The 23,762-nt window shown below is 48.6% G+C and overlaps 2 protein-coding genes across 5 annotated transcripts in view; one reads left to right on the top strand and one right to left on the bottom strand.

Annotated features, from left to right (window-relative positions):
- Positions 1-1,401: 1,401 nt before the first annotated feature.
- Positions 1,402-16,004, bottom strand: LOC105472574 (NADH:ubiquinone oxidoreductase subunit V3). 2 transcript variants are annotated; one of them, XM_011725944.3, is made up of 4 exons: positions 15,890-16,004; positions 12,756-12,876; positions 6,567-7,661; positions 1,402-1,630 (listed from the first exon to the last, which is right to left on the bottom strand). In XM_011725944.3, the coding sequence occupies exons 1-4, from the start codon at positions 15,935-15,937 to the stop codon at positions 1,473-1,475; spliced, it is 1,422 nt and encodes a 473-aa protein (XP_011724246.1). In that variant the 5' UTR covers positions 15,938-16,004; the 3' UTR covers positions 1,402-1,472. The 2 variants fall into 2 exon arrangements, with proteins under 2 accessions (XP_011724246.1, XP_011724248.1); XM_011725946.3 differs by lacking the exon at positions 6,567-7,661.
- Positions 16,005-21,053: 5,049 nt separating this feature from the next.
- Positions 21,054-23,762, top strand: part of LOC105472576 (WDR4 tRNA N7-guanosine methyltransferase non-catalytic subunit) — a 38,053-nt gene continuing 35,344 nt past the window's right edge. For 2 of the 3 annotated variants that reach the window (XM_011725948.3, XM_011725947.3), the window contains exon 1: positions 21,054-21,187. In XM_011725948.3, the coding sequence (XP_011724250.2) occupies positions 21,099-21,187 (89 nt within the window). In that variant the 5' untranslated portion in view covers positions 21,054-21,098. The remainder of the gene's footprint in view (positions 21,188-23,762) is intronic. The other variant, XM_011725949.3, reaches the window with a different exon arrangement.

Genomic DNA, 23,762 nt, shown 5'->3' with positions numbered 1-23,762 from the left:
TTGTACTGCACAAAACTTCACTTCTTCCTAATGTCACTAATGAAAATGTCCCCAAGTTTACACAAAATACCTAACAGAGGCAAACAGAACAATTCTCTTCCTTTTCTGATAGTAAAAGACTGCAATACAATTTGTTTGCAATGCAGCAGTTAAAATTAGTAACATTCCTGTTTTTTTTTTTTTTTTTTGATGGAGTTTCGCTCCTGTTGCCCAGGCTGGAGAGCAATGGCGTGATCTCGGCTCAGTGCAACCTCCGCCTCCCAGGCTCAAATGATTCTCCTGCCTCAGCCTCCCGAGTAGCTGGGATTACAGGTGCCCACTAGCCTGCCTGGTTAATTTTTGTATTTTTAGTAGAGATGGGGTTTTACTATGTTGGCCAGGCTGGTCCCAAACTCCTGACCTAAGGTGATCCACCTGCCTCGCCCTCCCAAAACGCTGGGATTACAGGCATTATCCATTGCACCTAGCCAAAATTCCCGTTTCTAATAATAAAAAACCAGGGCTATAGGATTAGAAGTCACTATTACTGGCTGGGTGCAGTGGCTCATGCCTGTAATCCCAGCATGTTGGGAGGCCGAGGCAGGTGGATCATGAAGTCAGGGGTTCAAGACCAGCCTGAACAAGATGGTGAAACCCTCTCTCTACTAAAAATACAAAAAAAAATTAGCCGGGCATGGTGGTGCAAGCCTGTAGTCCTAGCTACTTGGGAGGCTGAGGCAGGAGAATCGCTTGAACCCAGGAGGCGGAGGTTGCAGTAAGTCAAGATTGTGCCACTGCACTCCAACCTGGGCGAGAGAGAGACTCTGTCTCAAAGAAAAAAAAAAAAAAAGTCACTATTACATTATTGATACTCAGCTGATAATCAGTTTAATGCTAAATTGACTAGGCTCAGTACAGTAGAATCATACGGCTGTAAAGCGCTTAAAATTCTCTAATTATATGGATTTGTCCAGTGATCCATAACCTTAAAGAAGAATTCCTTGCACACAGTAGATATTCCAAAATATATGTTGGATAATCAGCATTACTGTTGCTAATTCACCACTTACTGTAAAAAGCATGAAAGTGGACGGGTGCAGTGGCTCACGCCTGTAATCCCAGCACTTTGGGAGGCCGAGGTGGGCAGATCATCTGAGGTCAGGAGTTCGAGACCAGCCTGGCCAACATGGTGAAACCCTATCTCTACTAAAAATACAAAAATTAGCTGGGCCTGGTGGTGAGTACTTGTAGTCCCAGCTACTCAGGAGGCTAAGGTAGGAGAATCACTTGAACCCAGGAGGCGGAGGTTGTAGTGAGCCGAGATCGCACCACTGCACTCCGGCCTGGGTGACAGAGTGAGACCCTGTCTCAAAAAAAACAAGTAAAAGTGAAACTGATGATGCACACTGGGCTTTGCTACTCGAGTGGATTTTATTTTTGCACTCCAGGATGCAGCGAAGACCGTGGAAGGTTCATCTTCACAGCGAGGGCCCTCAGTGTCGAGGTGACTCCCGGCCTGAGGAGGGCTGAGGCATCCTGAATTTGGAGAGATCGAGGTTTAGGTCTAAGAAGGTGTACGTGGTGTAGTCATGATGCTGGAGGTTCTTGTAGGTAGTGTTGTCAAATGGCTCAGCAGGCATTGGGGCCAGCTCTGTGGAGGAAACACGATGCCCGTGAGACCAACACAAGGACAGCTCTTTATGAATGACTTGGCTCACACACAGGCCCTTATTATCTACCAAGCATTCTTCCTCAACCCTATCTGTGAGGAACAAATTGTCTAATTAAAAAAGACTACAAAAGCCACAGTAAAGAAAAAGAAAGATGGCCGGGCGCGGTGGCTCACGCCTGTAATCCCAGCACTTTGGGAGGCCGAGACGGGCGGATCACGAGGTCAGGAGATCGAGACCATCCTGGCTAACACGGTGAAACCCCGTCTCTACTAAAAAATACAAAAAACTAGCCAGGCGAGGTGGCGGGTGCCTGTAGTCCCAGCTACTCGGGAGGCTGAGGCAGGAGAATGGCGTGAACCCGGGAGGCGGAGCTTGCAGTGAGCTGAGATCCGGCCACCGCACTCCAGCCTGGGTGACAGAGCGAGACTCCGTCTCAAAAAAAAAAAAAAAAAAAAAGAAAAAGAAAGATATTACTTAGAAGTTTATTCTAAAACATACAGACTTACCAATTTAAGAAATGGAATAGTTATTACAATGTGTGTCTTTTTTTTGAGATGGAGTCTCGCTCTGTCGCCCAGGCTGGAGGGCAATGGTGCGATCTCAGCTCATTGCAACCTCCACCTCCCGGGTTCAAGTGATTCTCCTGCCTCAGACTCCCCAGTGGCTGGGATTATAGGCGTCTGCCACCATGCCTGGCTAATTTTTGTATTTTCAGTAGAGATGGGGCTTCACCATGTTGGCCAGGGTGGTTTCGATCTCCTGACCTCAAGTGATCTGCCTGCCTTGGCCTCTTAAAGTGCTGGGATTACAGGCGTGAGCCACCGTGACAGGCCATACAACGTGTCTTAACGTCTTAGTTTGTATACTTCTAGGCTTCTCAAAAGTTTGAAAATGCCTAGAACAATTATGGCAGGACTTTCAGGTAACTTAGAGATGCATGATAAAATCTACCTCTATTAGAAATCTGGGCTGGGCATGGTGGCTCATGCCCATAATCCCAGCACTTTAGGAGGCCGAGTTGGGAGGATTGCTTGAGCTCAGGATTTCTAGATCATTCTGGGCAAAATAGTGAGACTCTGTCTCTACAAATAATCAAAAAGCAGGGGCCAGGCACAGTGGCTCGCACCTGTAATCCCAGCACTTTGAGAGCCGAGGTGGGCAGATTGCTTGAAGCCAGGAGTTTGAGAGCATCCTGGCCAACAAGGTGAAACCCCGTCTCCACTAAAGTTACAAAAGTTAGCAAGTCCACCTGGTGGCACACGCCTGTAATCCCAGCTATGTCGGGAGGCTGAGGCACAAGAATTGTTTGAACCCAGGAGGCAGAGGTTGCAATGACCTGAGATTGCATCACTGCAGCCTGTGTGACAAAGTAAGACTGTCTCAAAAAAAAGAAAAAAAAAAAATTTAGCAAGGCATGGTGATGCACCTGTAGTCTCCAGCTACTCAGAAGGCTGAGGTGGGAGGATCACTTGAGACTGGGAGGTGGAGGTTGCAGTAAGCCGAGATCACATCACTGCACTCCAGCCTGTGGGACAGAGCAAGACTCTGTGTCCAAAAAAAGAAAAAAATTGAAAAGCTTAAAGTAAAGGAGCCTTCTGAATCTCTGATACAAGAAAATTAGATAAATTCTAATAACAACACAGCATTTAAACATTTGGTAATTCTAAACTACAAGTAGGGGTTGAGGCAAAAGAAGTACTGGTTTCCTGCAGTAGGACATAAAATATAACATAATGGCAAAATCAAAACCAGCACGGGAACAAGGCTGACGTTTAGGTTAAGATTCGTACTGACTCAATTTCTGGAAATCAGGTCATTAGGTCTGTCTTAACTTCCATTCATGCTCCACACAAAAAAAAACCCTAAATACATGTATTTTCTCACTATTTCAATTAATACCAAAAGCTCTGATTTTCAGTTTTAAGTTATGTTAAACAAAAACGATGTCTTATTTAAAGAGCTGGCATCATTCCAATCTCCACAAGCTGAGTGTCTTCGGTGTGGTGTAGATACACCTTCAAAGCAGAACATATTATTTTAGTTACTATAGGAGGGTGATAACTGACCAAGATGTGGGTTATAAAACTCTGATCTAAAACCACGCTACCTGGAAGGCAAGTACTGGGGCACGGACTGCCTAGCGAGACCGTGGCCCCACACAGACACAGCTCTGCAAGGTGGGTTGCACGCATGGGCACAGAAGATATTTAAGAAACAACACATCCATGAAATGTTAGAATTTTCTCTTCAGACAGGTTTGCAATCTGAAAACTCTCAATTCTGTTTTTATCCTGCGAGTTGTGTTATTCGTCTCCATTTTAGAGCAGGAGGAGTGAAAGCAGCAGCATCAGGAAATGCAGTTCCTGAGGCCTGGGAAGTCTGGCAAGCCCTGCACTTGGCGTACTGATGAAAGAGCAGATGGAGAGGGGAGAAAACACATAAATCCCGCCGCACAAGGAACCAGGAACAAGAAGGCGTCAGGTAAGGCACATAAGGCAAGGGGCGGCGGTAGAGGATGGAGAGCAGACACAGGACGGAGCCGCGCTTGTTCGGGACCATGCATTTTAGAGAAGTCTTCAAGAAGAGCCATGGATTCTAAAACGGAAGCTGGCCTTTTCATGTTTGCCACGACCCACCTAAAGCACATTGCATTTTATCAAGTTTAGTGCTCAAGAAAATGGTAACATAGCCGGACGCACTGGCTCACGCCTGTAATCCTACCACTTTGGGAGGCAGAGGCGGGTGGATCACCTGAGGTCAGGAGTTCGAGACCAGCCTGACCAATATGGCAAAACGCTGTCTCTACTAAAAATACAAAAATTAGCCAGGCGTGGTGGCAGGCACCTGTAGTGGCAGCTACTCAGGGGGCTGAGGCAGGAGAATCGCTGGTACCTGGGAGGTGAAGCCAGCAGTGAGCTGAGATCGTGTTGCTGTACTGCAGCCTGGGTGACAGAGTGAGACTACATCTCCAAAAAAAAAAAAAAAAAAAGGAAATGGTAACATAATAGGAATAAATGCTGTTGCCCTTTAAAAGCCTTCATACGCTAGGCATGGTGGGTCATGACTGTAATCCCAGCACTTTGAGAGGCCAAGGTGGGTGGATCACCTGGGGTCAGGAGTTCGAGACTGGCCTGGCCGACGTGGTGAAACCCCGTCGCTACTAAAAATACAAAAATTAGCCAGGGGTGGTGCCACACGCCTGTAATCCCAGCTACTCTGGAGGCGAGGCATGAGAATCACTTGAACCCAGGAGGTGGAGGTTGCAGTGAGCTGAGATTGCGCCATTGTACTCCAGCCTGGACAACAAGAGCAAAACCCATGTCAAAAAAAAAAAGCCCTTCATAAACTTTCTTCTAGAAGAGTAAAGCAGCCCATATGTGTTTTCAGTTAACCGGAGAAGGAAATGCTGTCCAGGGGAAAGGATGTGTATGCAGCGGCTGCCCTGTACAACACACTGCTTTAATTCCTGAACTGTGAATCTGCGCTGTGCACAGGATGCTAAAAGTAATCATCTAATTTACCCGAAGACTCTCATGCCAAGTGACTAGCTACTGCTCTTCACCTAAGCAAGTTAAACCGGACGCTCCCCTTTTCACTTAGTGAGATGCCCCACAAGGTCATCAATGAACACTTAGACACCTTCAAAAGTCAGCGGTGACAATGTTAAGCTGCCAGTTTTCAAAAATTATACTGGTGGGCTGGGCGCGGTGGCTCACGCCTGTAATCCCAGCACTTTGGGAGGCCGAGGCTGGCGGATCACAAGGTCAGGAGATCGAGACCATGGTGAAACCCTGTCTCTACTAAAAATAGAAAAAATTAGCCGGGCGCAGTGGCGGGCGCCTGTAGTCCCAGCTACTCGGGAGGCTGAGGCAGGAGAATGGCGTGAACCCGGGAGGCGGAGCTTGCAGTGAGCTGAGATCCGGCCACTGCACTCCAGCCTGGGCCACAGAGCGAGACTCCGTCTCAAAAAAAAAAAAAAAAAAACAACAAAAATTATACTGGTTAAGAAACGGTCAAGAGTGCCAAGGACATACTCTTTAAGATGAAGGCTGGGGGCTGGGCGCGGTGGCTCATGCCTGTAATCCCAGCCCTTTGGGAGGCCAAGGTAGGTGGATCACGAGGTCAGGAGACCAAGACCATCCTGGCCAATGTGGTGAAACCCCGTCTCTACTAAACATACAAAAATTAGCTGGGCGTGGTGGTGGGTGCCTATAATCCCAGCTACTTGGGAGGCTGAGGCAGGAGAATGGCTTGAACCCAGGAGGTGGAGGTTGCAGTGAGCCAAGATCTCACCACTGCACTCCAGCCTGGTGACAGTGTAAGACTCTGTCTCAAAAAAAAAAAAAAAAAAAAAAAAAAAAAAAAAAAAAAAAAGGTGAAGGTTAAGCAGAGTACAGATGCTCATGCCTGTAATCCCAGCACTTTGGGAGGCCGAGACGGGCGGATCACGAGGTCAGGAGATCGAGACCATCCTGGCTAACACGGTGAAACCCCGTCTCTACTAAAAAATACAAAAAAAAAAACTAGCCGGGCGAGGTGGCGGGCGCCTGTAGTCCCAGCTACTCGGGAGGCTGAGGCAGGAGAATGGTCTAAACCCGGGAGGCGGAGCTTGCAGTGAGCTGAGATCCGGCCACTGCACCCCAGCCTGGGCGACAGAGCAAGACTCTGTCTCGAAAAAAAAAAAAAAAAAAAAAGAATGTTACATATTATATTTTAGGGATTCTGAATATAAAGATGTGGATTGTCCATAATGAAGACATACTTTTCTGCCTGGCTGAGACAGCATTACAGGCCATGTTTCTAGTACAGAATTTGATTGACTGTAACACTGCTCCACAAGCATATGGAAACTAGTTCTTTGGCCTCACTACCCTAAGGGACAGGGTGCACTTGGGAGCGCGAGTCAAGATATACCCTGTGTGCCGCCTCGGTCATCCCCTGGCGCGGCCGCATCTTCCATGGCCTCGCCCTCGGCCTTAAGCTTCGATGCTGCTGTCTTCTCATGGAAACCGTGGTGATGCTCAACAGGAGCTGTCTCCAAATTGCTTGGTGGTATCTGATCTTCCACAGTTGCCTCTCCAGCCTTCAGGTGTCCTTCTATTCCCCGTGTCCCCGAGGTTTCCTTTCTGGGTAGGGGAGGGGCCGCCTTGCGCTGGGGCTCTCGCACGGGTTTTTCCAGATGCCCCTCTGCTGCCCCAGGAGGAGTGGCTGGCAGCTGCCCCCCTGCTGTGGCCTCTTCTGCCAGCACAGTAGGCGCTGGGCTGCCCTTCGGTGGTGCAGACGACCCTGATTTTGTGTGGACAGGTAACGGTCCTTTAACTTCGAATGGCTTTTGGCTTTCTTTATCTATTTCATTTAATCTAAATGTTTCCTGCAATTGTTTTTCCTTTAAACTTTGCTTCAAAAACTTTTCATCTGCTTGAGATCTGGGCACTGTGGTTTTTGGTCTCGCATCTTCCCTGCCTTCTGATGGCTTAGCAGGGGGCCCTTTCTTCTTTGGCTGGTGGGGCTTCTCTGGACCGGTGACGTCCGCATGCGGCTTCTGCAGCAAGGTTTTCTCTTTTGCTGATACTGTAACTCGGGGGGCTCTGCTTTCAGAGGAACGAGAGGCCTCTGGTTTTCGAAGCCCCCCTCTGCCTTTGCTCACCACTTGAGGAGTGACCTCTGAAACGTCAGCCTCGTCATCAGATTCAGAATCAGAGGAGCTGGACGAGGATGAAGACGAAGGCGACGTCACTTTCCGACCCACCCGAAGAGCTTCTGAGTCGGAGCCCTGTTTTCTGAATGGAGACACAACTTTCTGTGGAAACTCTACCAAAGTCTTTCTTGACATAAATTTCGGAACCCCTTCATCTGTGAACAGCACGCTGCCACTGGGACTGGGACTAGCTACCATCCCGCCCTTATTCGCAGCTGGTGGGTAAGAACCGGGTGAAGATAAGTTTTTAGACAATTCAGCTGCTTCCTGGGTGGCTAGGAGCTTGCCCCTCTCCTTTGGTTCCACTACATCTAGGAAATGGCATAAAGAGGAATATCATTTAACAAAACAACTTAAAACTCAGTCAAAATCACAGACATTTCATGACACATTACTCGTCACTGATGGTATCTTCAATACACTCATCCTAAGACAGGTCCCATAGAAACCCACCAAGCAACCAACTGAGGATGGAAAATGTTCAGAAAATCATCTGCTTTGACAAGCTTTTTTCCTTGACATTATTCCCTAAACAGCACAACAACTATTTACATGGTATTTACATTGTATTAGGTATTGTAAGTAATCTAGAGACGATTTAAAGTATACAGGAGGATGTACTTAGGTGATATGCAAATACTGCATCACTGTATATCAGCGACTTGAGCATCTGCAAACTTTGGAATCCTGGTGGGAGGGGTGGCCTGGAACCCATTCCCCGCAGATACTGAAGGATGACTGTATAATAAAACACAAAACTACCGACCTAAGACTAGCTGCGTAGGCCTATCTCACAGCCTAAGATGGGGACTTTCAGAGACTGTTTCTCCTCCCTGAGAGACCATAACAAACTATGTAACATAAAGGTCTACAAATACTGTACTGGTAATTAGTAAAGGCAGGAGTTCACCTTGTTGCTTCCCTATCTCCTCTCAATATAGAACTCAAATTTCCTGAATCTCCTTTCTGCTTTGTTGAAAAGTGAGGGCACGGCCTTCAAGTTTTTAGTGATCCCCCTATCAAAAGTAAAAAGGGTTAGGGTGTGAGACATGGATTAGCAACCTTAAAATACTTCCGTATCTTGTCAAAAGGTCACAAAACTAACTTTGGAAACAAGGCACATTCAGAAACAGAGGTGCATTTAAACATTACATTAGAGAATAAAGTTACTCAAATTTTACATGGTAATGAAAACTTCTACAGATGTTTCACTATAAAAAGGTTTTTTTTTTTTTACTTATTTATTTCAAAATGCAATTTCGCTCTTGTTGCCCAGGCTGGAGTGCAATGGTGCGATCTCAAGTCACCACAACCTCTGCCTCCCGGGTTCAAGCAATTCTCCTACCTCAGCCTCCTGAGTAGTTGGGATAACAGGCATGTGCCACCACACCCAGCAAATTTTGTATTTTTAGTAGAGACAGGGTTTCTCCATGTTGGTCAGGCTGGTCTCGAACTTCCAACCTAAGGTGATCCGCCTGCCTTGGCCTCCCAAAGTGCTGAGATTACAGGCGTGAGCCACTGTGCCTAGCATTTTATTTTTAAATAAACACATGAGAATTGAGAATTTTCAGAAGGAAGACAGCACAGTGATTAAAATCACACAGTGATTAAAACTGCACTGCCAGAATGCCTGGGTTCAAATCCAAGCTTCTCCGCTGACACCTGTGTGGATACCGCATGACTCGGGCAGCTCAGTCCCACACCTCGACTTCCTTGTCTATGACATGGGGATAACAGTAGCATCTACTCCCTGGGTTGTTGAGGACTGGGGAAGATGAAAAAAGTGCTCAGAACAGTGCCTGGCACTGCTTGTTATAACTGGACATATATTTCGTTTTCTTTTTGTTTCTTTCTTGAGATGGAGTCTAGCTCAGTCACCCAGGCTGGAGTGCAGTGGCGCAATCTCGGCTCAGTGAAACCTCCGCCTCCTGGGCTCAAGTTATCTTCCTGCCTCAGCCTCCCGAGTAGCTGGTACTACAGTTGTGTGCCACCATGCCTGGGTAATTTTTTTTTGTTTTTTGAGATGGAGTTTCACTCTTTTTGCCCAGGCTAGAGTGCAGTGGCGTAATCTTGGCTCACTGCAACCTCCACCTCCTAGGTTCAAGCGATTCTCCTGCCTCAGTCTCCTGAGTAGCTGGGATAACAGTCATGCACCACCATGCCAGGCTAAATTTTTTGTGTATTTTTAGTAGATACGGGCTTTCACAATATTGGTCAGACTGGTCTCAAACTCCTGACCTTAGGTGATCCACTCCCCTCAGCTTCTCAAAGTGCTGGGATTACAGGCGTGAGCCACTGTGCCTGGCTGGATACATTAAATTTCTATTTCCAAGGCCGGGCGCGGTGGCTCAAGCCTGTAATCCCAGCACTTTGGGAGGCCGAGACGGGCGGATCACAAGGTCAGGAGATCGAGACCACAGTGAAACCCCGTCTCTACTAAAAATACAAAAACTTAGCCGGGCGAGGTGGCAGGCGCCTGTAGTCCCAGCTACTCGGGAGGCTGAGGCAGGAGAATGGCATGAACCCGGGAGGCAGAGCTTGCAGTGAGCTGAGATCCGGCCACTGCACTCCAGCCTGGGTGACAGAGCGAGACTCTGTCTCAAAAAAAAAAAATAAATAAATAAATAAATTTCTATTTCCAGATATTCCTCACTTTTAAAACTGAAACAAGGACTTCAAATGGATAATTAACTTTGGCTTCTGGACATACTCTTCAAAAAGCTACACAGAAATTACTCCGTCAACAATTTATTACTGACTGTTGCAAAATTAGGCCTGGTTACTGGATTCAAGGAAAGCAGCAAGCTGGAGAGCCCGGCGGTTCCCCAAGGTGCACCTCCAAGAACACCCAGCCCTGACATCTGTGCCGGCAGCCTTCATCAGGGAGAACGCATGTGCTGGGGAAAGCTGGACACCTCTGATGAAATAAGGCACAGCGTGTCCCATCGCCCCAGGGTCTTGTCCCGTGGCAGACACACTGACTAGAGATTTGATTCCAACGATAAGAGCTTTGGGTACCCTTACTTGCATGTAGGAAACTTCCATTAGAGCTTCCAAAGCCACTTCTGGCTGAGAAAGGTTTGATCTGGCAATATGCCATGGAGAGCGAAAAGTTCCTCTGTATCTTACACTTACCAACTACCAACACTTCCGGGGAAAATATGGGCCTGCACGTGTCCATTTACAAGGATTATTTATTTTTCTTTGTACAGGGATTTTTTGTTTGTTTTGAGATGGAGTCTCGCTGCGACGCCCAGGCTGGAATGTAATGGCACAATCCCAGCTCATTGCAGCCTCCGCCTCCTGGGTTCAAGCGATTCTCCTGCCTCAGCCTCCTGAGCGGCTGGGATTACAGGCGCCCGCCACCACGCCCAGCTAATTTTTGTATTTTTTTTTTTTTGAGACGGAGTCTCGCTCTGTCACCCAGGCTGGAGTGCAGTGACCGGATCTCAGCTCACTGCAAGCTCCGCCTCCCGGGTTCACGCCATTCTCCTGCCTCAGCCTCCGGAGTAGCTGGGACTACAGGCGCCCGCCACCTCGCCCGGCTAGTTTTTTTGTATTTTTAGTAGAGACGGGGTTTCACCTCATTGGCCAGGCTGTTCTCGAACTCCTGTCCTCAAGTGATCAGCCTGCTTCGGCCTGCAAAAGTGCTGGGATTACAGGCGTTAGCCACCACGCCTGAACTCAGTATTTATTTTTGTCGAGACAGGGTCTTACTCTGTCACCCAGGATGGAGTGCAGTGGTGCAATCATAATTCACGGCAACTTCGACCTCCTGGGCTCACATGATCCTCTTGCTTTAGCCTCCTGAGTAACTAGGACCACAGGTGCACGCTACCATACCCAGATACTTTTTTAAATTTTTTCTTTTTTTTTTTTTTTAAATTTTTTCTAGAGATGGGGTCTCACTATGTTGCTCAGGCTGGTCTTAAACTCCTGAACTCAACTGATCCTCCCGCCTCAGCTTCCCAAAGTTCTGGGATTACAGGCATGAACCCCCATGCCCAGCCTGTGCAGGAATTCTTTTAAAAATTATGAGATACGTGGCCCGGTGCAGTGGCTCATGCCTGTAATCCCAGCAAATTTGGGAGGTCGAGGCGGGAGGATTACCTGAGGTCGGGAGTTCAAAACCAGCCTGGCCAACATGCAGAAACTCTGTCTCTACTAAAAAATACAAAAAATTAGGCGTGGTGGCACACGCCTATAATCCCAGCTACTTGGGAGGCTGAGGCAGGAGAATAGATTGAACCAGGGAGGAGGAGGTTGTGGTGAGCCAAGATTGAGCCACTGCACTCCAGCCTGGGCAAAAAGAGCGAAACTCTGTCTCAAAAAAAAAAAAAAAAAAGGTTACGAGATACAACTGTTCTGTGTATTGATGAGCTTAGTTCTGAAAACTCTCCTCCCACCTCAAAGCTATGCCACCGCAGCCAGTCTCACAACCACCCAGCGAGGCTGGCATGCTCATCCTGCTTAAGCACAAAGGAACCGAGGCTCAGAGGCCTGCAGGGCCCGTCAAGGCCAGAGGCAGGAGCTCCATGAGAGCCCAAGGCCCACTCCCAGGTCAGCATTCCCCTCCCCAAACCACACCCCAGATGGCCACAGAATGAAGCATTCCGTTTCCACTCACACACACACGCATGTATCTAAAAAGGGGGCTCTTTGGCTCTGCCATGATATTTTAAAATCCATTTAATCCAAATTCATAAGTCTATGATGTAGGATTGCAGACACAGACTAAAATTCACCAAAGGAGAGGATAATGTTAGTAATGAAATTCAACTAATTGTTCATCAGTAAACATTTAGAGAAATGTCAAAAACATGCCAGGTAGGCTGGGCACAGTGGCTCATGCCCGTAATCCGAATACTATGGGAGTATGAGGTGGGGAGACTGCTTGAGCCCAGGAATTCAAGACCAGTCTAGGCAATATAGTGAGACTTCGTCTCTATGGAAAATTACAATATTAGCCAGGGTATGATGGTGTGCACCTATAGTCCTAGCTACTCCAAAGGCTGAGATGGGAGGATCACTCGAGCTTGGAAGGTCGAGGCTGCAGTGAGTTATGATTGTGCCACAGTACTCCAGCCTGGGTGACAAAGCAAGCGTCTGTTTCAAAAAATAACAACAACAACAACAACAAAACAGGCCAGGGATACGCCAGGCGTGGTGGTATGTGCCTGTAGTCTCAGCTACTCAGGAGGCTGAGGTGGGAGGATTGCTTGAGCTCAGGAGTTTAAGGCTGTAGTGAGCTATGACGGTGCCACTGCACTCCAGCCTGGGAGAGAGAGCCAGAGCCCCTCTCTTAAACTATGTAGCTAGTAAAACTCATTGTTGTGCTTGGAAGGCTGACTAATCTATTTTCTTTTTGCATTCTCTTTCCCTTATGACTACCATCAAAATCTTACTTTTTGGTGGACTCTGCTTCTTGGGATTCTGTGGCTGACCCTTTTCATTCTTCCCTGATTCCGCAGACAAAGAAACCGTAGAAGCAAGTCCTCGAAACACCTGGGCTTCCTGGAGTACAGCCTGACAAAAGAATTAATGAATATGGATGTTTAGAGTTATGCCATTATAATAGCTAGTACTGTATACAAATACTTTCTTTTTTTTTTTTTTTTTTGAGTCTGGGTCTCCCTCAGTTGCCCAAGCTGGAGTGCAGTGGCACAATCAATCGTGGCTCACTACAGCCTCCAACTCCGGGGTCCAAGCGATTCCCTGACACAGCTAGGACTACAGGCACGCACCACCACGCCTGGCTAATATTTTTTATTTTTTTATAGAGACGAGATTTGGCTATGTTGTCCAGGTTGGTCTCAAACTCCTGGCGTCCTCAAACTCCTGACCTCAACTGATCCTGAAGCCCCAGCTTCCCGAAGTGCTGGGATTGGCCAGGTGCGGGGGCTCACATCTATAATCCCAGGACTTTGGGAGGGTGAGATGGGCAGATCACTTGAGGTCAGGAGTTCCGAGACCAGCCTGGCCAACCCCGTCTCTACTAAAAATACAAAAAAAATTAGCCGGGCATGGTAGTGTGTGCCTGTAGTTCCAGGTACTCCAGAGGCTAAGGCAGGAGAATTGCTTAGACTCAGGAGGTGGAGGTTGCAGTGAGCTGAGATCACGCCATTGCACTCCAGCCTGGACAACAGAGTGAGACTCTGTCTCAGAAAAAAAAAACAAACCATCCAAAGTGCTGGGATTGTATGCATGTAGGTACTGCGCATATGAATATTATATATCACCACTACATATAAGTGCAAAATATTCACATGGTATACTTCTAATGGTTATTACAGTTTTCATAGTGTATGTATATCATGGACATTTTGTAAAATACAAAAAGGCTGCAAGAAGAAAACACCTGAGTTCAAGGACAATCACTATTAATATTTGGTTTAATAAAGATTATTTATTAACTTACAAAATACTATGTTCCCTTTTATTTTATTTATTTAGTTTTTTGGAGACAGGGTCTCACTCTGTCTCCCAGGCTGGAGTGCAGTGGCGCAATCTCGGCTCACTACAACCTCTGCCTCCTGGGTTCCAGTGATTCTTGTGCCTTAGCCTCCCAAGTAGCTGGGATTACAGGTGTGCACCGCCGCGCCTGGCTAATGTTTTTATATTTTTTTTTGTTTTTTGAGATGGAGTCTCGCTCTGTCACTCAGGCTGGAATGCAGTGGGGTGCAATCTTGGCTCATTATAACCTCCGCCTCCTGGGTTCAAGCGATTCTCCTGCCTCAGCCACCCAAGTAGCTAGGATTACAGGCATGTGCCACCATGCCCAGCCAAGTTTTTGTATTTAGTAGAGACAGGGTTTCACCATGTTGATCAGGCTGGTCTCGAACTCCTGGCCTCAGGTGATCCACCCACCTTGGCCTCTCAAAGTGCTGGGATAACAGGTGTGAGCCACTGCGCCCGGCTCTTTTTGTATTTTTAGAAATGGGGCTTTACCATGTTGGCCAGGCTGGTCTCGAACGCCTGACCTCAAATGATCCGCCTGTCTTAGCCTCCCAAAGTGCTGGGATTACAGGTGTGAGCCACCCACCAGGCCCTATGTTTCTTTCTGTAAAATGTTTTCTTATCCTTAGAAAATAGAGTAGAAGAAATATTATCTGGCCATTAAAATGATGTAGGTATATAATAACTGCTTCAAAAATGTCTACAATATAAGTATTTACATCTTACATTATGCCAACTCACTCAGCATATATTCACTAAGGCCTACTAAGTGCTAGACAGTACAATGTTCTAGATGCTGGATACAGAACAGAGGTGCCTATATGTGCGCATATAAACATGAAACATTTATGTTCATGATTGTAAGCATGAGTACATGTGCTTTTGTGAACATATAAAAGCTGATAAAAATCGTTAGGAACTAGATGCTTGAAGGAGTAATAGTGGACTGTCAATGGATTTCCCTATCTGTACTTTTAAATTATTCTGTAGGCTGAGGCACGAAAGTCGCTTAATCCGGGAAGGTGGAGGTTGCAGGGAGTTGAGATGGTGCCATTGCGCTCCGGCCTGGGCCTGGGCGAGAGAGTGAGGCTCTGTCTCAAAAAAAAAAAAAAAAAATATATATATATATATACACACACACACACACACACACACACACACGACCCCCCCCACATATATACATATTCTGCAGGGAATAGTTACTGTTTTTGTAATAACAGCCATTTTTAAATTTGTAAGATACCGAAGTGGACTTAGTCTTATTTTACTTATTTATTTATTCTGTTCCCCAGGCTGGAGTGCAGTGGTATGATCTCGGCTCACTGCAACCTCCGCGTCCTGGGTTCATGGGATTCTCCACCTCAGCCTCCCAAGTACCTGGGATTACAGGAATGCACCACCACGCCAGGCTAATTTTTCGTATTTTTTAGAGACGGGGTTTCGACATGTTGGCCAGGCTGGTCTCGAACTCCTGAACTCAAGCGATCCGCCTGGCTCGGCCTTCCAAAGTACTGGGATTAGTGGCAGAATCCCAAAGTGCCCGCGGCCGGCCTTGGCCTTAGCTTTCTATTTGCAGAAAAGAAAGCCCTTCTTCCCCTTTCCACAGGTCGGGTCATGTCAGCTGGCTTCTCAACGGCTGTCAGTAAGTTACCGGGTTAACCAGGTCCCTGAAAGTTCCCTCATTTCCTCTCTTGGCTAAATGGAGAAGTCATTGTCCTTCAAAGAAGCCGTGCGGGAGGCCACACTGCGGCTGACCCCAGCGGCGCGGCAGCATCACCTGGGAAGGTCCGCCCCTGTCTGCCGCCCAGGCATGCAGCCCCCAGGAGCGCCCGTCGGCACGGGGCACGCCAGCCTCGGCCTGCGCCTCGGGCAGCGGGCTTGGGGGAACCTCGGGACGCTCGCCGGCCACACCTGGCCTGGCCCCCGGCTGTCAGTCCTGGGCCCAGGGAGCGGGGTCAGCGGCCCAACCAGGACGGCTAAAGGTCGCGGACAGGCCCGGGCCTGACCAGCACCGCGCCCCCTCACCCCATCCCCTACGTGGGCTCTGGGCCGCGCAGCCAGCCCAGGGAGGCTCCTCCTTTACCTTCAGGGCCCCAGCTCGTCCTTGCCGCAGCAAACACGGGACAGCCATGGCGGTGACACTGGCGCACCAGGAAGGGCCGCGGCAGCTGTGCGGGCACCCGCGCCTGAACACCCGCCCCTTGGGCCGAGTGAGCCAATCACAGGCCAGGTGGGGGCGGAGCCGAAGCCGTAGGCCTGCGCGCGCATCCCCAGTAGGGTTACGTGCCGCCCTTGGGGCCACGCCCCGGACCAGAGTCACCAATCACAGGGAGCAGCGTGAAGGGCCCGTCCCCGGCAGGTGCCGAGCCCTGTGCCCGGCGGGCGCCTGGCGCTGTGGCGGGGGCGCGGCAGAGACCTGTAGGGGCTGCTGGGTACCCCTCCCAGGCGTCTGCGCTGGGCCTGCCTGAATGTCCACCCGACCGCTTCGCACTTCTTTGCCCTTGTCCTCGCAACCTTAAATCTGCGACCTTCCCCAGGGGCACAGTTCCTACTTGATTGATAGTTCTGTGCTTTGAGAGGTTTTAAAGCTCCTCAGCTCGCGACCTCGGCGCCCGCACCACGCGCCCAGCTCCCTCACCCTCTGTCGGCAACGCGGCCACCACTGCACACCGCCCCTCCTGCACGGCCCCTGCCAACGCTAATACCAGAGTTAGGCCGACTGGAAATGGAAGCTTTGTTTCACCTAAGTGTTTATGACTTTCAGAGCAAAGAGTTTGCCCCCAACGTTAGTCTTAATTGTGGAGTTGGTGTAATTAGTTATTAGCTTCCTTCTCTGCCTCTTGAGTTCTCTGCCTTCCCCCGCGTGCCCAGCGCCCATTCGCATTTCATCGGAGATGGACGTGCCCACACCTTCAGCTTCCACAGGGTCTGAAGATGCCCTGCCACAGTCATTTAAATGGATTGTGTAGGGATTCCTGACTCACAGCTAGCGATTCATTGAGGTGGCAAGATAAACTGGCAGAATGAGGTGCCCCCAAGCCCTTATCAAAGAGGAGTCTGGAAGCAAGTAATTGCAAGGGCATCTGCCACCATCCACCCTGGCAGGCAAAGAGATCTTAGGATAATCTTAGATCTTAGGATAATCATGAGAAGGGAATCCTTTGTCTCTAAAGGGAGAAGGAAAAAAAAATGCCAACAGATTTTTTTTAAATTTTTTTTTTTTTTTTTTTTTTAAGACGGAGTCTCGCTCTGTCGCCCAGGTTGGAGTGCAGTGGCACAATCTTGGCTCACTGCAAGCTCCGCCTCCCGGGTTCGTACCATTCTCCTGCCTCAGCCTCCCGAGTAGCTGGGACTACAGGCGCCCGCCACCACGCCCAGCTAATTTTTTGTAATTTTTAGTAGAGATGGGGTTTCACCGTGTTAGCCAGGACGGTCTCAAACTCCTGACCTCAAATGATCGCCCGCCTTGGCCTCCCAAAGTGCTGGGGTTACAGGCGTGAGCCGCTACACCTGGCCAGATTTTTTTGTTTTTTCTTCGCCACCAGGCTAATTCTGTTGTGTCCAGGGAAAAGGTCACGTTTGCCTTTGTGAGGTGTGCTTAATTCACAGTTTAGTAACACATTTGGGGATCCTGATCTGGAATTGGAAGATCCACGTCACCGTCCTTCATGGACCTGCAGCCCCCCACTTCCACACCACCACCAGCGGGCACATGCAGCCAGATGTTGACATCTTGCTGGAGTTACAACACTCAAGAAGAAACAAAAAGAAAAGACCTCCTCCGGCGTGATCACCGGCCAGGTTGGTAAGGGTGGGGTACATATGGTTGAGGGTGCATGAACCATCTTGATTTTTTTTTTTTTTTGAGATGGGGTCTCACTCTGTTGCCCAGGCTAGAGTGCAGTGGCGCAGAGGCAATCGCGGCTCTCTGCAACCTCTGCCTCCCAGGTTCAAGTGATTCTCTTGCCTCAACCTCCCCAGTAGCTGGGATTACAGGGGCCGCCACCATGCCCATCAAATTTTTGTATTTTTAGTAAAGACAGGGTTTCACCATGTTGGCCAGGCTGGTTTATAACTCTTGACCTCAAGTGATCCTCCTACCTTGGCCTCCCAAAGTGCTGGGATTATAGGCGTGAGCCACCGTGCCTGGCCTTTTTGCCCATTTTTCCATTGTGCTAATGGAAGGATTCTCAGGTTCCTAATACCTTTTACTCAGGACAGGACCAGAAATATAACACAACAATCCATAACTTTTTTTTTTTTTCATTTTTCTGAGATGGAGTTTCACTCTTGTTGCCCAGGCTGGAGTGCAATGGGTGATCTCGGCTCACTGTAACCTCTGCCTCCCGGGTTCTAGTGATTCTCCTGCCTCAGCCTCCCAAGTAGCTGGGATTACAGGTGTGTGCCACCAAGCCCAGCTAATTTTTGTATTTTTAGTAGAGATGGGGTTTTGCCGTGTTGGCCAGGCTGGTCTCGAACTCCTGACCTCAGATGATCCACTTGCCTTGGCCTCCCAAAGTGTTGGGATTACAGGTGTGAGCCACTGCACCTGGCCAATCCATAAATTTCTTAATTGAAAAAGAAAGCCCACACTCACTCTAGGCTAATGTAATCGATGAATTATAAAAATGGCCATAGTTGGGCCAGGCGCAGTGGCTCATGCCTGTAATCTCAACACTTTGGGAGACGAGGCAGGCAGATCACCTGAGGTCAGGAGTTTGAGACCAGCCTGACTAACATGGAGAAACCCTGTCTCTACTAAAAATATAAAATTAGCTGGGCGTGGTGGCACATGCCTGTAATTCCAGTTACGTGGGAGGCCGATGCAGGAGAATCGCTTGAACCCGGGAGGTGGAGGTTTTGGTGAGCGGAGATCATGCCATTGCACTCCAGCCTGGGCAACAAGAGCGAAACTCCATCTCAAAAAAAAAAAAAGTGATAGTTTTCATGAGCTTGTTGATCTGTATCTAGGACTACAAGGAAGATAGGCATGCTACAGACATTTGTATCTAGCAGTGGGTGCTACTGTAACATGTGGCATTAGCTTTGGACTAGATGCCTGGAAAAGCAGTGGGGAAATTGGTAGTGAACACTGGAACAATGGTGAGAAAAACTATGGGAGGTGGACAAATGGTGAACGACTCTGTGTCATGGTGAAGGATTTGTAAAATTGTTTCCCTTCAGTAAGATGGGCAGAGAAAAAGGCAACTACTGAATTCTGGGACTTGAAAAAAATCATCTCAGTATAATGTTGAGATTAACATGTTTTTCTTTTGCTTGAATATGTTGAGACACTTATAGAAAAGAGTGTGGTTAAAAACAAACAAATTCGCTAGCAGAATTTAGAACATACATTGGGTTGGAGTTGGGGAAAGTATTATTAGACTCTATAGTTGGTAACAAGGTCTCAAAGTAAGTCATAACCTGGGCCAAAGATCAAATTCAGAGTGGTGCTAGTAAAATATGGCCTTAAGAATAATGCTGAAGTCAAGGTGATCTCAATGATTTAAATGTTAACTAGTATACCCTTTCAGCAATATACAAATATTTATTAAAAATCTTAGAGCGAGGCTTGTTTCAACAAGATTAGTGGTAGTGTTGGCCAGGCGTGGTGGCTCACATCTGTAATCCCAGCACTTTGGGAGGCCGAGGCAGGCGGATCACAAGGTCAAGAGACCCAGACCATCCTGGCTAACACCATGAAACTCCGTCTCTACTAAAAAATACAAAAAGTTAGCCAGGAGTGGTGGCGGGTGCCTGTAGTCCCAACTACTAGGGAGGCTGAGGCAGGAGCATGGCATGAACCCGGGAGGCGGAGCTTGCAGTGAGCCGAGATCGCACCACTGCACTCCAGTCTGGGAGAGAAAGTGAGACTCTGTCTCAAAAAAAAAAAAAAAAAAAGACTAGTGAGAGTGGCTTCTGGGGCATGGAGAGCACCTGAATCAGATGCTTGAGAAGCCCACAAAGTTTTTAAGGGACTTGTAGTGAACAAAGCACCACCAGCTGCAAAAATGTGGAGAGAACAGTTTAGAGTGAAAAAAGATCTGTGGGTCCACAATTTGCTAATGACAGGAAGTAGGTTGAGAAAGTGTCTCAACAGCCTTTTTCTTCAAAATGGCCAAGAAGGTGCTGGAAAAGGAGGGACACCCAAGAGGGCAGAGGCAAGAGTTGTGCGGAGATACAGCCTGGGGAGGCACTCCCAGGAAGCAGAACTCGGGCCTGGTTAAGGAGAACTTCTTATTCTTGTAGGGCCTGAAAACAGCTTCCAATAGGATTTGAGAATTGCTCTGGCCCCGTGATTGCTCTGTCTCCTCCTCTTCTCATTTTCACATGCAAGTATTTATTGTGGTTATCTGGTCCTGGTTCACCATCATATGTTGGGTGCATGGGAGAGAAAATTCATCTTCTTAGTTTGTAAGTCTCTGAATCAAGAGAAGCTGCACTGGACAAGCCAATCTAAGACAGACCATGAGATCCTAGATTTTGTGCCTGATGCTGGGATCGTAAGAGGCTTTGGGGGATCTTGGGATGAACACTGGAAACTAACCATAGTTTGGGTTGGAAATATCACTCTAGTTTGGAGATTTTAAGGCATCTTTGGCTTTTCTAAGTGCAAAGATTAAGTAGGCTTACCTTTAGCGACCTCAGACTTAACGCCACCCGAGACACCCACACCCATGACCACATTTTGGACTTTTTTTTTTTTTGAGAGAGAGGGTCTCGCTCTGTCGCCCCGGCTGGAGTGCAGTGGGGCAATCTTGACTCACTGCAACCTCCACCTCCCGGGTTCAGGCAATTCTTCTGTCTCAGCCTCCCAAGTAGCTGGGGCTACAGTCGCACGCCACCACGACCAGCAAATTTTTATATTTTTAGTAGAAACGGGGTTTCACCATATTGGTCAGGCTAGTTTCGAACTGCTGACTTCATGTGAGGCACGCATCAAGTAGCTATCAGGTCTCTCCAGTTACAGCGGAAAAAGATCCAGAACCAGCCCTACCCCGTCTAGAGGAAAGGACGAACACTAGGCAAGCACTTGGAATCGTGCGAAGTGCACGCCATCAGATCACCTTGGTGAGTGAACCGCCAAGCCCGAAACACCGAAGGCCACGAATCCCAACCGGGAGGACGGTCACAGCGCCTGCCACGCATGCTCAAGGCAGGCTCGCCTGGAGCATGCGCAGTAGGTGAGGGCTACGTCATCTGTCGGCGTCTGCGCCTGGCGTCAGCGACCGGTGCAGACTGGAAGAGGCTCTAGGCGGGCACATGTGTATGGCGGCGAGGCGGGCGGGTACATGGCGGGCTCTGTGGGACTGGCGTTGTGCGGGCAGACGCTGGTGGTGCGGGGCGGCAGCCGATTCCTGGCCACCTCCACAGCAAGCAGGTGAGGGGGCCTTGGTCTTGGAACAGGGTGCCCAGGCTGCGGGCGCGCGTCGGGTCCTGGCGGCCCCGCTTCTCCGGCACCGCTTGGTCGCACCTGCTCTGGAGTGACCTCGGGGAACCCCGCTCCATCCTGCGAGCCCTCCGCCGCAGTCTCCGCCTTGCCGCGTGTCTGCGCCTGGAGGGTGCGTTTTCGGCGCTCCCTCCCCGGCCGCTGGCGCGCTCCTTGCCGTAGATGGCTGGTCTGCGGTGTTCTTGCCCGGTTAGCGCTGGGTCACTTCCGGTCTCCGCGGCGCCGGCGGGGACCGGGTGGGCAGAGCACGTGGGACGTTGCTGACCAGTCAGCAAGGCCCGGCCGAACACACTCTGGAGAACTGGGAAGAAGTGGGTCTCGGGTCTCCCTGGTGAGAAGGGAGGGGCTAATGGCGAGCTCACTGACCTCGGAGCGCGCTCCCTCTCCTTGCAGGGGTTGCCCGTTCCCTCTTCCCGGTCTGCATCCACTCACCCGGCCTTAATTGCTCCTTAGCGCTCCAGGTCATCTCCGACACTTACTTACTTGACCCAAGGGTGCACGCAGAGCTCGCAGCGCGCACCTCCTAGTGGCCCTTCACACGGCTCGGGTTTTGCTTTCCGTAATTTTATTCTCCTTCGTTAGTGTATCGCCAGTGCTAGGACGACGCCGGGGATTTTTAAATTAGTTAATGTTTGTTGATGGAATAGTCTTAACTCAGGACTCTGGGAGCAATTAGTAGTGCTGTCAGTTTCAGCCCCTCGTTTTCTTTCCCAGGTTATTTGTGATTTCATACTTGAAACGGACGACGTGTCTGTCACATGTACTGTATATTCTTCGTTTGGTTTCAGAAAGCCAATTCGATGTTAAATTAGGTCTCACAAAAATTGTACTCGGAAACTTGTCACGTATCCCAGATGATTTTGTTTTATATTCCCGGTCTAATACCTGCCAGAGTGAGCTGTGGATGTATTAGACATGATCTGCTTACCTTCAGTCTATGCATTTTGAGGAAATTCTAGTGGTTGGTGGAGTTTCTGACTTGGAAGACAAGTCTACGGTTCCATATGGAAAGTTTTTTGGTGCACTCACTTTAAAGGCTATAAATATGTACAGGATACGTGCTGAGGGGTGGGATGGGATAAACCGAAGAGAGTTTAGCGTTTAGGTTCGGTGTGGAAGATGGGTAATTCTTATGTTGGTACGTGCTTGGGGTCATGGGAACATTTTCAGGTAGGTGAGATATGTTTCTAAATAGGTAATGGCTCTTTGAAATTTGTATACAGAATCCCACTGAAAACTCAACAGTATCAGAACATGATTTCTTTTTTTTTTGAAACGGAGTCTCACTCTGTAGCCCAGGCTGGAGTGCAGTGGCCAGATCTCAGCTCACTGCAAGCTCCGCCTCCCGGGTTCACGCCATTCTCCTGTCTCAGCCTCCCGAGTAGCTGGGACTACAAGCGCCCGCCACCTCGCCCGGCTAGTTTTTTGTATTTTTTAGTAGAGACGGGGTTTCACCGGGTTAGCCAGGATGGTCTCGATCTCCTGACCTCGTGATCCGCCCGTCTCGGCCTCCCAAAGTGCTAGGATTACAGGCTTGAGCCACCACGCCCGGCCAGAACATGATTTCTTATAACCATGCCGCATAGATTTTCTGGTGCCTGAGAGAATAGCATAGTAATTCCTGTTGAGTATTTATCCCTCATTTGTTTTACTGAACTTTTTTTTTTCCCACAGAACTGTGCAGGTAGTGTATGACATATTCCAATAAGAGATTAAGCAAATAAAGTTTGTTAACTCTTCTCTGAAATATTGTATCTAGACAGTTTTCTTGTCAAGGAAAGACTTTTAATGAGTATGCAAATATTTTTTGTTCCACAGAGAAAAAAAAATCAACATTTTTTTGTTTTGTTTTATTTTAATAAAGTGCTCCTTTACAAATCATTGTTAGGCAGGCGGAGCATGGTGGCTCACGCCTGTAATCCCAGCACTTTCGGAGGCCGAGGCAGGCGGATCACCTGAGGTCAGGAGTTCGAGACCAGCCTGACCAACATGGAGAAACCCATCTCTACTAAAAATACAAAATTAGCCGGGTGTGGTGGTGCATGCCTGTAATCCCAGCTACTTGGTAGGCTGAGACAGGAGGATGGCTTGAACCTGGGAGGCCAAGGTTGCAGTGAGCCAGGATTGCACCATTGCACTCTAGCCTGGACAAGAGCGAAACTCCGTCTCAAAGAATAAAAATAAAAATCATTGTTAGGCTGGGTGCAGTGGTTCTACCTATAATCCCAGCACTTTGGGAGGCTGAGGTGGGCGGATCACCTGAGGTCAGGAGTTTGAGACCAGCCTGGCTAACATGGCGAAACCCCATCTCTACTAAAAATGCGAAATTAGCCGGGCATGGTGGCATATGCCTGTAATCCCAGCTACTCGGGAAGCTGAGACAGGAGAATCACTTGAACCCAGGAGGCAGAAGTTGTGGTGAGCCGAGATCGTGCCATTGCACGCCAGCCTGGGCAATAGGAGTGAAACTCCGTCTCAAAAAAAAAAAAAGAAAAAAATATTTAAA

This window comes from Macaca nemestrina, chromosome 4, assembly GCF_043159975.1.
Source record: "Macaca nemestrina isolate mMacNem1 chromosome 4, mMacNem.hap1, whole genome shotgun sequence".
NCBI lineage: Eukaryota > Metazoa > Chordata > Mammalia > Primates > Cercopithecidae > Macaca > Macaca nemestrina.
Note: the sequence above shows the minus strand (reverse complement) of the source record. Positions and strands in the feature narration are given on the sequence as shown.